The 16,345-nt window shown below is 57.8% G+C and overlaps 2 protein-coding genes across 6 annotated transcripts; one reads left to right on the forward strand and one right to left on the reverse strand.

The window, feature by feature from the left end:
• Window positions 1-364: 364 nt before the first annotated feature.
• Window positions 365-8,582, reverse strand: Gnl1 (G protein nucleolar 1). Of its 3 annotated transcripts, none has more exons than XM_004847098.4 (12): window positions 8,388-8,582; window positions 7,845-8,010; window positions 7,440-7,576; window positions 7,186-7,337; window positions 7,000-7,071; window positions 5,898-6,105; window positions 5,680-5,778; window positions 5,237-5,431; window positions 1,826-2,079; window positions 1,583-1,745; window positions 1,296-1,436; window positions 365-1,079 (listed from the first exon to the last, which is right to left on the reverse strand). In XM_004847098.4, exons 1-12 carry the CDS (start codon window positions 8,458-8,460, stop codon window positions 829-831), a joined length of 1,911 nt encoding a protein of 636 aa, XP_004847155.1. In that variant the 5' UTR covers window positions 8,461-8,582; the 3' UTR covers window positions 365-828. The 3 variants fall into 3 exon arrangements, with proteins under 3 accessions (XP_004847155.1, XP_004847156.1, XP_004847157.1); XM_004847099.4 differs by having other exon boundaries at window positions 1,826-2,004; window positions 8,388-8,548; XM_004847100.4 differs by lacking the exon at window positions 5,237-5,431 and having other exon boundaries at window positions 1,826-2,004; window positions 8,388-8,548.
• Window positions 8,583-8,708: 126 nt separating this feature from the next.
• Prr3 (proline rich 3) lies at window positions 8,709-15,037 on the forward strand. 3 transcript variants are annotated; one of them, XM_004847096.4, is made up of 4 exons: window positions 8,709-9,406; window positions 10,121-10,183; window positions 13,367-13,657; window positions 13,932-15,037. In XM_004847096.4, the coding sequence occupies exons 1-4, from the start codon at window positions 9,121-9,123 to the stop codon at window positions 14,036-14,038; spliced, it is 747 nt and encodes a 248-aa protein (XP_004847153.1). In that variant the 5' UTR covers window positions 8,709-9,120; the 3' UTR covers window positions 14,039-15,037. The 3 variants fall into 3 exon arrangements, with proteins under 3 accessions (XP_004847153.1, XP_021115831.1, XP_012928407.1); XM_021260172.2 differs by having other exon boundaries at window positions 8,934-9,406; window positions 13,915-15,037; XM_013072953.3 differs by having other exon boundaries at window positions 8,934-9,406; window positions 13,367-14,107.
• The last annotated feature ends 1,308 nt before the right edge of the window (window positions 15,038-16,345 follow it).

The raw sequence follows: 16,345 nt of genomic DNA on the forward strand, positions 1-16,345 counted from the left end.
TGAACGGGAGCTTCCGGGGAAGGGTGGCCTGCTGCTGCCACTTCCTCACTGGCCAGCGTGCACGGCTCACCTCACATCCGAGGGCAGTCAGCAAGGCAAGGTGCACGCTGCTTGGCTGCGCGAAGCCCACGAGGGCCACGCTTGCTTCATGGGAGAAATCCAAGCGCTTCAGGGGAGAAGTCCGGCGACAATGGCCCAGGATGCTGGCCGCCGTGGGATCAGGGCTCAGGAAGTAGCGCACACGCAGCACCTAGCTCCTACCCTCTCGGGCCGGACGGTTCTGCTCAATTCAGGAATGTGCGCGCGGGCGAACTGTCTGTAGTGATTCTCTACTCACACACATTAATCAACACTTTCAGCAGCATTGTCTGCAACTAAAAATTTTTATCAACAGGAAGTCCTAGGCTTATACTTCATGAGCTCCCAGGATGCGGAGAACAGTACAGGGCTTCCCCAGTCCAAAGCCCGGGTGCCTGATGGCATCCGGACCACGCCGGGCGCATCCTCACTCGCTCGACGCTCGGCGCTCGGCACAGGTCCAGATGCTCGGCAGACTCAGCATTTGCCCACTTGAGGAACTCCTGTAAGAACCTCAGCCGGAGGCCTCAGCCAGAGCGGCTCACCTCCCTCCTGGTTCAACCCAGGCCCGTCCTGTTCCTAAGGTGCAGGGCGGGAGAGGGCAGGGGCTGAGGACCCACCCAGAACTTTCCTTGGAGAGCACACAACAGCAGAAGGCAGGGAGGGGAGGCCTCCCCAGCGCGCTGGCCCAGGCTGAGGCAGGAGCATCTCTCTTCCTGGGGCGGGGTTCCGATGGGAGGTGGAGGGGCCTCAGCACTGGTCCTCGCCCAGCACAGCGTAGGGGTTGCGGGCAGCCAGGCCGCAGCCCGGGCCGGAGGTCGGGGTGTCCTCATCCCCTTCCCCCTCCTCGTCCGCATCGCGGTCCTCCTCTCCCTCCTCCTCACAGGAGCTGCTCAGCTCCTCCTCTTCCTCCTCCTCCTCCTCCTCCTCCTCGCCTGCCGGCCCCACTCTGCCCTGCAGAACCACCAGCTCTGCGGTCTCGGGATGAGACTCCCAGGTGCCTGGGAACCAAAGAGAAGGGAAAAGCGCTGAGCTCGGGGCTGAAGCCAGGGGACACGGGGCGCGGCCGGGACGCAGCAGAGGGCAGCAGTCTTCTGTCACTCGCCTCCCGCCACCCCGCTTCGGATCAGAGCCGCCTCCAAGGAGCAGCGGCAGTGCCACTGGGCACTGTCCAGACCTGCGTGTGCATGCACGCACGCTCGCAGCAGGCCACAGACCTTTCTGCTCACTGTAGCCCGGGGGGTGGAAGCACAGGCTGAGGCGGCCGTCCACCGCCAGCCACAGCAGGCTGTTGGCCGCTCGGTACACATCGTTACGCGCCGTCCTGGCGGTCTTGTAGCCGCGCTTCTCGGCCCAGGCTGGAGGGAGAAAGGAGCCCAGGAGGATGCCTGGATGCCACCCCACCCACTCCCGTCCCAGGCCCTCCGGTCCCCCGAAGTGGACAGCGGCTGTGCGGATGGAGTGAGGAGCAGAGAGGTCGGCGCAAGCCAAGCCCACGCCGTACCTTCGCAGATGTCCCAGGCGCACCAGGGGTGTTCGGAGGACGGGTCCTCAGCCTCCGGGTGGCGCAGGTGCAGCAGCGTCTGCACAGGGATGCGCGAGGCCAGGTAGCCCACCGCAGTGTAGGGCTCCTGGATCTGCGAGAGGGGGTAGATCCCGGCCAGGACCTGCAGGGACTGCGCTCAGCACCGTACCGCACCGAACCGCACCATGCCGCCCCCCGCCGCCCCGCCCGCGTGCACGCCACCTGCAGCTGTCTGGGCAGCAGAGAGGGGAAGGTCAGGCCAGGGCAGTCACAGAGCTTCACCGTGGGGGTGAGGAAGTAGGTCTGAAAGTAGCGGGTGTGGCCCGGAGTCCTGGAGACGCTCACGACCTTCCGGCCCACGAGCCCATTGATGAGCGAGGACTTGCCCACGTTGGGGAAACCTGAAGGAGGCTGGGCGTGAGCGCAGGCCCAGCTCCGCTGCGGCAGGACCTGGGGTGCGGCTGGGCTGACAGGAACTGAGGTTCAGAAAGGAGGAGGAGCTGAGCACTGCAACCGAGTCCCAGCCTCTGAGCTGGGACTTCACCAGCTTCTGAGCCAAGCCGCGCTGTACAGGAGACTCTCCTACCTGCAGCGGGCGGCTGGAATGCTAAGCTCCCAGGCACAAGGGCAAGGCTGCCGCAGGTGCTGGCAGCGCAGCAGGGGCCTGGGGCGGGGGGACGCGCAACCCCAAGAGTGGCGCACTCGGCCCTCTGCACAGCCACCGCCAGCGCCTTTCCAGCCAGGTCCAGGACCTGCATGGGGGCGGCCATTTGCCGGCCCCTCCGGGCCTGCGCCTCACCCTCCAAGGCCTTCATCCACAGCTGCTGCCTCCTCCCGGGCCACAGCTGGGCCCGAAATCCCGACTCCAAACCCCACTCTGTCCGCTTCTCCGTCATGACCCACTTCGGGAACAGTGCAACTGCAATGCACAACCTCCACTCCCTTCTTGTTTTCTGAGACGGGGTCTCACCGAGTAGCCTGACTGGCCTGGAACACACTACGCAGCCCAGGATGGCCTCAAATCTGTGCTCCTCCTGCCTCAGCCTTCCAAGTGCTGGGATCACAGGTGCGCGGCCCTGTGCCCTCTGGGTTCTGCCACTTCCCTGACCTGCTCTACAGCCAGTCCCAGCTGCGGATCTTGAACGCTCTGACGGGACCCCAGCCCTATACCACGCAACTCAGCCACGGAGCCAACCGTGGTCCTTCTCACACGAGTCTCCTTCCAGGACAGAGGGGCAGGGAAGAGCTCTCCCTTGCCAAGCCCGCCAGCCCTCTCCTGTCATAGAAAATTCCTTAAAAGACAGGCGACCAGGCAAGCACACGTGCACTGGGCCGGATTAACCCCCACAGCGTGGGAAAGGACTCAGTCACTTCTGCTGTGGGAAGCCCCTCGGGCCCAGAGCGGGACTCCTCCAAGAGGCCCTCGCTCCCCTGCACACCGGAGCCTCCTTCTGACGGAGGGAGCCCAGCCCTCACCTTCCCGGTTCCCGGCCGTGCATCCCGCACAGTGCAGTCTACTTTGCAGCCTTCGGACTTCAGGACAGTGGCAGTGAGCAGCAGGGTGGGTCCGGCCCCTCCAAGGGGCTGCAGCTGTCTGCAGGGCCTCCCGGCTGGCTCTCTCCTCCCTCCGCTCCTCCACTCCTCCGAGACTCACCTTTCTCTCCGCCCGCCTGCCGTGCCAGGTGGGTTCTCTTGCCCCACCTGGGTCCTGGCTCCTCGGAACACTCCTCATTTCACTTCTGCACGCCTGCTTGGCTCTCCTGCCTCTCACCCCCTTCGCTGGCTCCTCCTCCTCTGCCCAAGCTCTGCATGCTGAGCGCAGTCACCGGCCTCCTCTTCCCACCTGCATCTCACAGCGCCACAGCCTTACCCACCACCTAGACCCCTGAGGGTCCCGCTGACGCCCCTCCCTCGCGTGAATCTGCAGCCCTCCACTCTCCCGCAGCTCGAGTCCCACCCCCATGGCGGACTCCACAGCCCTGCGGGCGATGCTGTCTCTGCTCCCTGCAGCCCTCAGGCCTGCTCCTCTCCTCTCAGCTGCCCAGGACACCCCCACCCCCTTCTCTGGCAGCCCACAGGGGTCTCATCCCCCCACCTTCCAAACACGGCCTGACCCTGGGCCCCCTCCCCTCCCCTCCCCTCCAAGTAGCCTCTGACTGCTCCTGCTTCCTTTCTGGTCCACCTCCTACCACTCACCCTGCACGGAGGTGGCAGAACAACCCTCTGAAAGGGGAACTCCGAACTCACCGCCAGCCTCCGGGAGGCCAAGAGTAAAACCCAAGATGGTGGCCGTGGTCACAGAGCTGCGCGCTGTGGGCCCTGGGCCTTCCTGGGCTCCTCCCACGTCCTCCCGGGCTCTGTACTCTCAGCCCTGGCAGTCGCGCTGCTCCCCGACGACCAGGCCCCGGGCCCCAGAGTTTGCACGGCCCATGCAGTGGACGGTGACTCAGACCACGGCCCTACTCACTCACAGGAACAAGGGCTCCTCCCACTGCACAGACAAGGGTCTGTGCCATCTCCCCGCGCCCGGCACCTGGCTGGCACTCAGGAAATGCCTGCTGACTGCAGAAAGAATGGCAGCGGAGGGAGACCCACACCGGCTGCCCGGGCGCGGTGCTCTCCGCTCGGACCTGGCCAAGAAGTCAGGGTGGAGGCCCCACTGAGAGACAGCCAGGGCCGGCAGTCAGCGGGGAACAGCCAAGCTGAGGGCGGAGGAGCAGGCACTCGGCAGCCAGGCAGGAAGAAAACTCAGGGCCACTGCACAGAGCCAGCTACCCTGGGCACACGCCAGGTTTCCTCGGCCAGGGCCCTTTTCAGTTCCAACAGCACCTCAGAGACCACAGCTGTGCTGAGGACCCTTCTCACCTCGAACATCAAACTGAAAAGGGGCCCTGGAGCCTCACTGTGCATCCTGCGTTCCACAGGAATCGACTCAGCTGGGCAAAGTCGTACATGTCTGTAATCCCAGCACTTGGGAGGCTGAGGCAGGAGAATTACTCTAAGTCTGAGCCCAGTCTGGGCTACATAGTTAATTCAAAACCAGCCGGGAGGGCTGGGGATTCAGCTCAGTGGTTCCGTCGCTTGCCTAGCAAGTGCAAGGACCCGAGTTCGATCCCTGGTACCAAAACAACAAAACAAAAGAAAACAAAAAAAACACCAGCTGGGAAAGTGGCTCAGGCCTGTCGTCCCAGCACTTGGGAAGCAAGGCAGGACTGCCAAGACTTCAAGGTCAGCCTGGGCTACATAGTGAGGTCAAGACCAGCCTGAATTACAGAGTGAAAACCTGTCTCCAAACAAAACAAAAGACTCACAAGGAAGTTAATGCTTGCTTCAGCCCTGCTCTGACTTAATGATCCCTGCACCCAGGACTAAACTGCAACAGAGATGTTGAGGTTTGCAGCCCCTTGGAACAGCGCCTGGCTCGGTAGGGGCCATGTGAATGCTGCCGTTTACCCTCAGCCCATCACTGCTCCCCTCTGTCGGGCGCAGTCAGCCCTCTAACACTACTCCCTCACTGCACACCCACTTTCTGGGCTGGGCCTCGTGGTCAGTCACACACAGCAGAGCAGAGGGGACGGGACTCCTCTCCTGCACCCCATCGCTGCCTCCTCACTGAGCCCGCCGCGCCCTTACCCACACAGCCAATGGTCACCACCCCGTCCTTGTAGCGCTCCCGGGCTGGGCCACTCGGCTCTAGGGTGGAGTCCGTCTGCTGCTCCACCAGGACAGCCGGTCCGTCCTCCTCGTCCTCCTCCTCCCCAGAGCCACTGCCCCGGGTGGCCCCGGCCACATCCCGGGCGATCTTCTCCCGCCAGCTGCTCAGGTCCACTGCTCAGAGAGAAGAGCAAGGAGGCCCCCGCCACTGCAGATGACTTCGGTCACCACCCGCCCCACCCTGGACTGCCTGAGCCTCTGCCAGGCGCTGGGAAGACAGGCAGTGAGCGGCCGGGGCACGGCTCTGCCCCAGCGTCATCTGCTCCTGACTCTGCCCCAGGCCCAGGGAGCTGACTGCAGAGCTGAGCAAAGCGACTCCAGGGCTGCCCACTGCCCACGCTCCGGGAACCCCAGCCACTCACCTTTCCCCGCAGTGATGGCCTCACAGGCTCGCAGCAGCTGCTCCGGCCCCAGGGCCCGAGTCCATCCTGTGCCCCGCCGCCGCCGACTCCTCTTCAAGACTGGGATCAGAGGGCACAGAGTGTCAGCGCCCGGCACAGCTCCACCTCTCCCCACCAGGGCCCCATAGGGGCCCTGCTCCCCGCTCCCTGCCCACCTGGCCCTCCTCATCAACACTCACCACTCCCAGCGTCACGTGAAGCACAGGGGTCCCGAGGAAAAGAGGTGAACAGGACAATGTGGAGCTGGGGAAAGTGCTGGTGGAAATAATGCTTCCAGGCGACGGTGAGGGCAGGTGGGGCCAGGTCCACCTTGTTCAGGACCAGCACCAGGGCCAGCCCGAGCTCCCCAGTCACGTACTCATAAAGCGCTGGTGGGAAATTCACGACCTGCCACAGGGTTGGGAAGGCGTGGAACAAGGAGACGTCAGCAGAGCACTCTGCCTCCAACTCCACACTCACGGGCACAGCTCAGAGACAGCAGTGGGCTCTGGACTGAACACAGTAAAGCAGCCCAACTGAGCAAGAAAGGTAAAGCAAGGGCAAGTAAGACCTGTGCACGTCCCAGAGGGGTTCCCACAGGTCAGAATGAGAAATCAAATGAACCAAGGATGAGGAAACATCGACGCCCAGCAAGAACTGAGTTCAGGAATGAAGTGGGGATTGGATAAATAAAATTACTGTTTGCAGGTGTGCATAACAATACAAGTGCATACACATGCACATGAGCACGTGTGCGCGACTGTGAAGAGCGTGCGTGAACCCACCTGGGTGTGAGTATATGTGTGCATACGTGTGTTCGCAGGCATGTTTGTGTACACTCACTGGGGACCGCCAACCTGAATGTTCCAACTTCCCTTGCTCCACTGCAGGACTCGAAAGGCAGCCCAGCAGCAGCCCGGGCTTCACAGGACCCCAGCACTCTAGTGGGGTCTGCAGCAGCCCAGGGCCATGCCAGAGAAATGAGGTGGGCAGGAAAGGGCGTATCTGGGCTGAGCAGGGCAAGCCCCCAGCTTCCATCCCAGAATCCAGGGAGTGCCACAGGCCTGGGATTGTCTATGGCCCAGGCTGGGAGTGGGACCTGCAGGCTTTCATCAAGGACTGTAAGGAGGAGAGGCAGCTGGCCAGGGGACAGGTCACAGGCAACGATGACAGATGAGTAAAGGACAGTGCCTGATGCAGACAGCAACGTAGAATAAAGAAAGCAGAACAGAAAGAAAGAAGGGCACCTCTCTGCCTTCCCACTCCCGCCCCCTCCTCTCTGCACTCCTCCCTGGTACTCACAGGATGTCGGATGTCAGTGACGAGCAGGACAACGTCGGACATCTCCAGCACACGCCACAGCTGCCTCCATGTCTAGAAAAATAAGATCGGCGGGAGAGACCTGAGCCCCGAGTCACTCTTCAGCCTGACTCAGGCCCATGTGCATGTGGATCACAAGAGCCCACCCCGTCCCCACTCCACTGTCACCTCCAGATTGTGCTCAAAGTGGCTGAGCTTCTCCGAAGTGTAAGCCCCGTGGATTTTCCCAAGATACTCCTGGAAGCTCCGGTCCTCCTGGCTCATCAGCTGCTCTTTGGACATCTCGTAGTTCCAAGGCGGACGGCGAGGAAAGTCCAGGACTGAGGAGTCAGAGAAGGTGACAGTTTCAGCGACCAAGCATGCATCCCAGAGCCCTCCTCCTGGGTCAGCTCTCACCCTTCAGACACCTCTCCCAGGTGCACCTGAGCCGGGCTGATAGACCTCCTGGATGTCCAGCTCCAGCACCTCCGCACTGACAGGCTTCAACACTTGGTCCCGGGCCGCCTTCTTCCTCCTCTCCACCTCCTCCCGGCTGTCCCGTTCAAAATGCAGCCGGTACCTACGGTGACAGGAGGCATGCATCCGGCGGAAGCCTGTGCCATACTGGGGCAGACAACCTCCCAAAGCTTTCTCTGCGAGTCCTTCCAGCCCGCCTCGTCGGCCAAACTCCCTCCAGGCCTTTGGAAGATCAGCCGTGGCCCAGGGGACCACAACGTCTGGGCCGCGCCATTTCCACTCCGAAGCGTCCACCCGCGGCAACCAGCTCTGTCCCACCGCTCCAGGTAGGCGAGGACGGCCTGGCCGTGAGAGCCCTCCGCTTCTCTCACCGATGTGGGTCGTAGCCTCGCGGCCCCAGCCCCTGCGAAGGCTGCTGGTTGAGCCTCCGGATGTGATGGGTCACAGACTCCCCGTCCGAGGTGTCGGTCTGCTCCTCCCGCCGCTCCCGGCTCCCGCTGCGGCTGTTGGAACTGGAGCGCAGCCCATCTTGAAGCCCTGCGGGGAGGGGCCGGTGACGCCAGTGCGGCCGGCTCTCGGGGCCAGCAGACGCCTCCCGGGCAGGCCGGCTCCCCTTCGGGGTCCCCCAAGTTTCCCCGGACTCCGCCCTCCCCAAGTCCCTCCTCAGGACCCTCCCGGATGTGCGTGGGGGGCAGCGACTCCGGTGCCAGGCGACGACGCCCGCCGGAGCTGGAGGGTTCCCGTCCCCTCGCCCGTCCTCTTCCGCCCCGGCAGCGGGAATCCCCTCGGCGGCGGCCCCCCCCGCATGGGCACGGGCCCCCGCCGCAGCCCCGACGCGGCGGGCACACCCTCGGTGCGCGGAGCCCGGCCCGCCCCTCCTCCGCCCGCTCCACCCGCTCCGCTCCCGCGCTGACCCCGCTTCCGCTCCCGCTTGTCCTGCAGCTGCTTCTTCTTCTGCTTCACGCTGAAGGGCTTCTTCCTCGGCATGGCCCGGACCAGTCGCCTGGCCCGCCCTGCGCCGAGCTTCCGCCGCCCAACCGACTCCGCTGGCGGCGCCCGCCGCCGGCCCCGGACCCTGGAGGAGGCGGGGCCGCGTGACGTCAGGCGGGCGCGCGGCCGGTGCGGGGCGGCGGGGGGCGCGCGTGGGAGGCTCGGGCCGCTCCGTCACTGGCGCTACCAAGCGGCGGCCGCCGGCGGGGGACGCGCGGCCTCACCCGAGCGCGCCGAGAGGCCTGGGCGCACCTGAGGCGCGGCCCGCCCACCGGGGCCGGGGCCGTGGACTCGCGGGACCCGCGGCGCGGGCGGAGGCCTCCGGGGCGCCGACCCGCTGGGACCCGGGTTCCTGGCGGGGACGACGACGAGAAGCGGGCGGACGGAGCGCTGTGCGAGCGCAGGCGAGAGAAGAAACGCGAGTGGGACGAGGGCTCCTGGAGCGAGGTCAAAGGGCACGAAGTTGTGCCTGCAGCCGTTACCATAGCAACCGGGGACCGGAGGTGGCGATCTTGGGACGCGACGGCTCGTCACAGGTCCGAAAGCCTATCGCTCTGGCACACTGCGGAGCTGGCCGTGGTGCTTTCCCGCGTGGAGAGGGAATTGTTTTTAACGACGTATGGAGACTCAGCCAAGGGCAGGGGCAAGGTCGCCACCATGCCGGCCAGACACGGACGGAGGCCGTTTGCGCCGGACCCGGCCGCCGCCGCGACTCCGCAGCCCCGGAAGTGGGGTGGCGGGAGCCTCGGCCTCACGGCCCACCGCCCCCGGAAGCGGAACCAGCGTCCCCTTCCTCACTGCCCTCCAGATCCCGCCGCAGCCATTGCTGCAGCCACGATGCCGAAACGAAAGAAGCAGAGTCAGCAGCAGCCGCCGCCGCCACAGCAGCCCCCCGTGCCCGATCGGGAAAAGACTGGAGACGAGGAAGACGAGAGTCCCATCGGTGAGGGCCCGGGAGGGGTGTGCGCACGCTCGGCGGCCGGCCCGGCCGGGGGCTGGGGGCGGACCAGGTGCGGGGGAGGGGCCGGCGGAAGGAGGAAGGGCCCCGGGGCGGGCACGGGAGGCCTGCTCGGGATGGACTCTCGAATGAGTTCTCTTACTTGCACCCTCAACCTCGGTCCGGCCCCAAACCTTTCTAGACGAGGAGAAGAGAAAGAGCTCGTATGCGCAGCCGCAGAATGGCAGGGAAGGGGGCAGTAGAGCTATTACAGATTTCGATGGTTGAGATGACAATTGGTGACCACTCTGTCACTGGGAAGGTGGAAGTGCAGACTTCTCTAAACTACTCCCCCAAGGAGAGGAGAGGAGAGGAGGAAAGAAGTGTCTGATTGGCCAGCAGTTAAGGTGAGAGATTGGATTGTTTCTGGCATCACCTGGGGTGTTACGGGTAGTGGCATTGTAAGGGAAAGCTGTCGGTGCCCTTCTTGCTGTCAGTACCTTTCCTGCGTTACCATGTCTCTACTTTTCGCTAAGCTTCAAACAGCTTTGCAGAGGAAAGGGCAGGTAGATGGGTTGAGAACTTGTAATACTGCTGAGACTACAACTGGCTTTCTTTACTAGTTGGATTATATATAAGTAACAGAATAAAGACAACTAAGAATGGGATCGTCAGTGCTTTAGTCCATTCTTAACACCATGTTTTCGTGTCTGTTCTTAGGACCACCCAGCCTCCTGGGCCCTCCCCCCATGGCCAATGGAAAGCCTGGTAACCCCAAGTCAGGTGAGAAGGAAAGGGGCCCAGATCCTTATTTTAGGTCCTGGAGGAGGAAGCAAAGGAGCGAGTAAAGTCCATCAATGATTTAAAAGATGGGGGATTCTCTATCTAAATGGATGAAGAGAAGTTGTACAGTCATGGGTTTGAAAACTCTATATTGTAAAACCATTGCTTCTTCCCAAACTGAACTGTTGAGCTAGTGCATTCCTAGTCAGAATCCTTGTGATGTTTTTGTGGAAGAAAACATTCTACATTTTTATGAAAAGGACCTACATGAGAGACTGCCAAGACATTGTTAAAGTAGGAAGGCATACATGAATATAAAGACTCGTAGTAAAGCTACACTGATTATGACAGTCTGGATTTTCACACAGTAATAAACTCATACATCATCAGTTCAGTAGCTCAAAGTGTCCAGTAAGAAGCCCACAGATGCACAGACACTTCGTTTATGTGAAAATAGAACTGAAGAAGTAGTCTTTCCACTAAGTTGCTGGATTAATTAGACATTCATGAAATTTGACCTCTTATTCACACCAGATGGAAATGTCACTTTAACTGGTCTATAGATCCAAGTGTAAAAGAACTATTTTTCTAGGAAGTAAATGTATTTTCATGGTGTTAGTACTCTAAAAGTTCCTGAAGAAATATACATATGCTATAAAGAGAAGAGTGATTAACGTACTGTATCAGATGTTACCAATTTCTGTCAAACAGATGACACCATTAAAAAATTAACAGGAAGCCAGGGATTACACACACTTGTAATCCCAGCACTCTGGACACTGAAGCAGGAGGATTATAAGTTTCACTCAAGTCTGGAGAACTTAGGAATCACTAAGTTAGTGAGACCTTGTCTCAGAATAAAAAATAGACAGGGGCCGGGGATTTAACTCAGTGGCACTGTGCGTGCCTGCCTCGAAGGCCAAGGTCATGAGATCAAGTCCTGGTGCCAAAAAGAAAATAGATGGTCTGAGGATGTAACTTGGTGTAAGACCCTGGGTTCAATCTCCCGTTCTGAGGGAGAAAAAGTAAGAAATATAACCAAGACCCATATCTAAAATATGTAAACAAGTCCTCCAGACAACCCATTAGAACAATTGGCAAAAGACTAGAACAACTTACAAAAGAAGTATCTAAATGGGCTGAAAACACTTCAACAAGTACTCAACATTAATTATCAAATAAGTGCAAGATAAAAACATTACTTTAAAATTGGAACTCCTGTGCCCTGTTGATGGGATTATTACATGAGATAATCACTATGGTAAATAGTCCAGAGTTTCCTCAAAAAATTAAGAGCCAAGTGCGGCAGTGCACACCTATAATCCCAGCACTTAGGAGGCTGAGGCAGGAGTACTGAGGTGAGTTTGAGGCTAGCCTGCACTACAAAGCAAGACCCTATCTCAAAAAACCAAAAATTAAAATTAAAACTAGAACCACCATTTGACCCAGCTGTCTGACTTACAGGTATATATTCAGAAGAATTGAAAGCATGGTCTTGAAGACATTTTTTTTGTAGGGTACTGAGGGTAGAACCCAGGGCCTTCACACTGAGCTATATCCTCAGGCCTTTGTATTTTTTTTTATTTTGAGACCAGGTCTTAAAGTCGCCTAGGCTGGGCTCAAACTTGGACCCCTCCAGCCTCAGCCTTTCAGAGTGCTGGAAGTACAGGTGTGTGCCAGCCACCGTGCCCAGCTTGAAGAGAGATTTGTATGCTCATGTTCTTAGGCGCACTGTCCTCAATACCCCAAAAGTAGGAGCAACCCAGATATCCATTGACAGGATAAATAAACGAAATATGCACATTCAGTGAAATCTTGTCCAGCCTAACAAAGGAAGGAAGTGCTGTCACATACTCAAACAGGGATGGACCTTGAGGACGGTATACGAAGTGAAACAAACTGGTCCATAAAAGACAAATGCCGTAAAGTGCCTAGAGTGAAACTCAGAAGGCTGGGTGGAAGGGTGTGGAGGAAAGGAGTCGTGCAGTGGATAGAGTTTCAGTTTTGTAACTTCTAAGGATCTGTTTCACAACATATCAATATACTTAAAACTCCTGAACTGTAAACTTAAGAAGAGTTAGGATTGGCCAGTGACAGTGGTGTACACCTATGAGCCCAGCGCCAGAGGCTGAGGCAGGAGGACTGCCACAAGTTCAGTGCCAACCCAAACTGCATAGTGAGGCCTTGTCCTGAAAAGGTCAAGATGGTAAATTTTTATGTTCTATTATTTTTATTACAATAAAAAACTTACCACTTCTTACACAAGAGAATGGCAGAATGAAAAAGACTGACAGCCACTCTGGTTTTTTGAGACAGGGTTTCACTATGTAGTTCAGGCTGGCCTTGAACTCTTGGTGGTTCTCCTGCCTCAGCCTCCCAAGTGCTGGGATTATAGGTATGCACCACCACACCTGAGTTTGACAACCACTTTGAAACAAAGTTTGATGTTACCTATTAAACTTGAATGAACATACACACACTCTGACCCAGCAATTCCTTTACTTCATATGTACTGAAATATATGCACATGTATAACATAGAAATTGAAACATTCATAGCATTTCCTGTGGCCCTAAACTGGAAGCTGTCCATGTGCCGTGGGATGATGTTGAGTGAAAGGAGCCAGACACAAAGAAACGGACTGATTCCATTTACACAAAGTTCAAAACAGGCAAAGACGAACCTGTGATGTTAGTCAGGATGTTGGTTACCTTTGGAGCAGGGAGTTGAGGGGCATGGGAGTGAGTCTTAAATTGTTACAAAGGCTCTAGCTCTTCACCTGGCTGTGTTTGTTTTGTAATAATTGATCTGTACACTTAAAATAGGCACTGTACATCTTTATGTGCTGCACTGTAATTAAAAAGGAGGAGAGCCCGGTGTAGTGCACATCTGTGAGCCCAGCAGTCTTAAGAGATTGAGACAGGAGGATCTCAGGTTCAAGCCCAGCCTGGGGAGCTTAGCAAGACCCTGTCTCAAAAAATAATAAGGGAAGGACCGGAGATTTAGCTCAGTGGTTTCGCTGCCTGCTGTGCAAGCGCAAGGACCTGAGTTCAATCCCCGGTACCAAAGAAAATAATAATAATAATAATAGTAAGGGAGGGAATGCAGCCAGTGCAGAGGCTGAGATCAAGGCTTGTGTGTGGGGATGGAGCTGCCTGTCTTCACCTTTCTCTGTCTCTCCAGCCCTCCACAGAGGCCCTCCAGGATCCAGGGGACCAACGATCCCACCACTGCTGAGCCTTCCCCCCCCTCCCAGGGGAAGAGGCCCATTTCGGGGAGGTCTCGGCCCCAGGACTAGTCCTTATGGTCGTGGTTGGTGGGGGGTCAGTGCAGAACCTCCCTTCCCAGGGCCAGGCCACAGGGGTCCCTTCTGGGAAAGCTTTCACAAAGAGCAGAGAAACCCGAGAAGGCTCAAAAGCTGGTCTCTTGTCAAGAACACCTGCCCGCCTAAGGACGGCCCCCAGGCCATGGAAGGTGAGGTCCACTTTGTTTGCTGTGTAGCCTTCCTGCCGCCTGCCTCCCCACCCCAAGCTGGGGATCAATCCTGGCCCTTGGCATACCGCTTAGGCTACACCCTGCAACCCCTGGGCTGTCTTGAGGGCCCCGGTTCCATCCTTAGCACCACTGCCCCTCCCCACAAAATGAAACTGGAAATGGTAGGGGCTAGCGAACCTGCTTTGTCTTTGCTCTTCATTACCATTGTCGTCTTAATCAGACTTTAAACTGCCCAGTTTTCACTCATCTACAGACAAATCCAGCCGCCCTGTCTGTCGACACTTTTCCAAAAAGGGCCACTGCCGATACGAGGACCTCTGTGCCTTCTACCATCCGGGCGCTGACGGACCTCCTGTGTGAGACTGTGTCTTCCCCTCCGGCCCATGGCTCTGTGACGCCAGCTGTGAGGCTGTCCCGCCCCACGCCCCGGTGTGGGGTCCAGAGTTGCGCTTGGTCACTGGTGCGTGGTGGGTGCTGTCTTCTGACCCCGCCTCCAGGGCTCGCCTTGGGGACCCCCACACGCCCCCTCGACTGCCTCCCAGATCCCCCTCCGCCAAGTGACTGCTGAACAGGAAGCCCTGGTGCTGTTTCTTGTGCATCTGTCCACTGTCGCCCTCCATTCCCAAGAGCTGCTTGTCCAGCGTCCTCTGCCTGTGACACCAGGGTTTCAGCTGCTCGGGAAGTGCCGGGGCGTCTGGCCCGCCTCTGGCTGGTGGCTGGTACCGGGCTGCTCCCCGCCTCTGGACTCTAGTTCTCTGGGTAGCATGATCCCCACCGCTCGGGTCTGTGCTCACTGTGCTTCATGAAGCTGTGCGTCCCCTCGTAGCCTCTCAGTGTTCATGACTTCCCAACACTAGACTTAAGTTTTTCTGCCAAAATGCGGGAGGCTCCTGGTGCCCTCGACGGCCCCACCTCCCGACTCGGGAGGACTGTGAAGCTCGCGGGCCACCTCCCTGTCCCCCCTCTTCCTTATGTTGGTTACACCTGGCCTGACACTGGCCAGTGATGTCTTGTAGGCCTCGGCCTGGCCTCTCTGCCCGCCCCTCTCCAGCCTGCTTTCGCAAGGCTGTCGTCGTGAGGACAGCAGCTATGCACCTGAATTCTGTGAATCTCGCCCGGCCTGTCTCTGGGTGGACACTGGCCAGCGCTCTCACCCTTGACCCTCTTTCCTCACACCCCTGGCACAGTTGTTTTCTGTGAAAACGGCCGGGAATGGGTTTGGTTCTAAGCTAGCCCTGAGGAGATGGGTCGGGAGTCTTGTGGACCAGAGGGAGGGATGGGAGCTGCTGGAGAACTGAGAATGAGTTTTTTTTTCTTTTTAACATTTTTTTATATTAGTAATAAACACAGTGGAAACTAGCATTTTCTTTACTCTGCGTTCCAGTCATCCCTGGAGGCCCAGATGAGGCTACGCTCGGCAGACGGCTCACTCCTCGTTTAGTTCAGATGGTGGTCATGGGACATGGCGACACCTGAGTCTCTGCCAGCCTGTGGACCAGCGCTCCCCTCAGCCAGCAGGCCAGGTTTCCTGGTGTTCAGGCCCGAGGTGTTACAGAAAGGGAAAGCCTGGCCCCTGTGCAGTAGTTTTAAGTGTTTTACCTCTGTTTATCCCTTTGGTGTTTATTGCACTAGTTCCAATGAAGCAGTCTTTCAACAAAAATATGTACAGTTCCAACAGGCCAGGCCCTGTAGCAGACACTCAGGGTAACAGCCAGAATCGGCGAGTCAGTTCAGGACATCAAGATAGCTGTGGTAGGCTTCCAGACCACTTCCGAAATGGCAGGAATGACGGGCTGTGTGTTCGAAGTTAGGCAGAGTATTTTGAGGGAGATGAATGGCAATGTCTCTTTTAGGGTAGTAAGTTTTTTAAAACATTAACCTTGTATTTTGCTCACACCTTATACAGAAGGTAGGTAGGCATACACTCTTCTCTGTGTACATGGTTTTTTCTGTTTCTGAGACAGTCTCACTATGTGGTTCAGGCTGGCCTTAAATTCACAGCAATCTGCCTCAGCCTCCCAAATGCTGAAATTAGAGTCCTGTGCCACCGCGCCCAGTTTAAATATACGGTTTTTTTCTTTTTTGGTACCGGGGATCGAACTCGGGACCTTGTACTTGTGAGCCAGGTGGTGGAACCACTGAGCTAAATCCCTGGCCCCTAAATATACAAGTTTTGATACTAAGATTAAAACTAGGAACAAGTCTGAGTTATTTGGATATGGGCAGTGGTTGAAGGCATGTCTGTGGATATAATTCTTTTTTTTTTTTTTTTTGGTATCAGGGATCGAACTCGGGACCTTGCACATGCGAGGCAGGCAGTGGAACCACTGAGCTAAATCCCCGACCCAAGGTTTTAAACTAGAAGTTTATTTCTCACAGATCAAGACAGTCTGAGCTGGGGTGTGTGCCTGTCCTCTGGGAGGCTGAGGCAGGAGCATCTTAGGTTGCAGCCCAGCCTTGGGAACTCAGTGACTTAATGAGAACCTGTCTCAGAAATTTTTAAAGCTCTGGGGGTGTGGCTCAGTATGAAGGCCCTGGGTTCGATCCTTAACACCACGAAAGAAAGTCCAGGACGAGTGAGGACTGTGGCACCCCAGGGCCACCCACTCAGGATCCAAAGCCCAGCTTCAGCTCTGTAGTCGACAGCCACACGCTTTTCCCAGTCCA

The sequence above is a fragment of the Heterocephalus glaber genome, unplaced genomic scaffold (assembly GCF_053883595.1).
Source record: "Heterocephalus glaber isolate CG9 unplaced genomic scaffold, H.glaber_assembly_v1.0 deba00001141, whole genome shotgun sequence".
In the NCBI taxonomy this organism is placed as follows: domain Eukaryota; kingdom Metazoa; phylum Chordata; class Mammalia; order Rodentia; family Bathyergidae; genus Heterocephalus; species Heterocephalus glaber.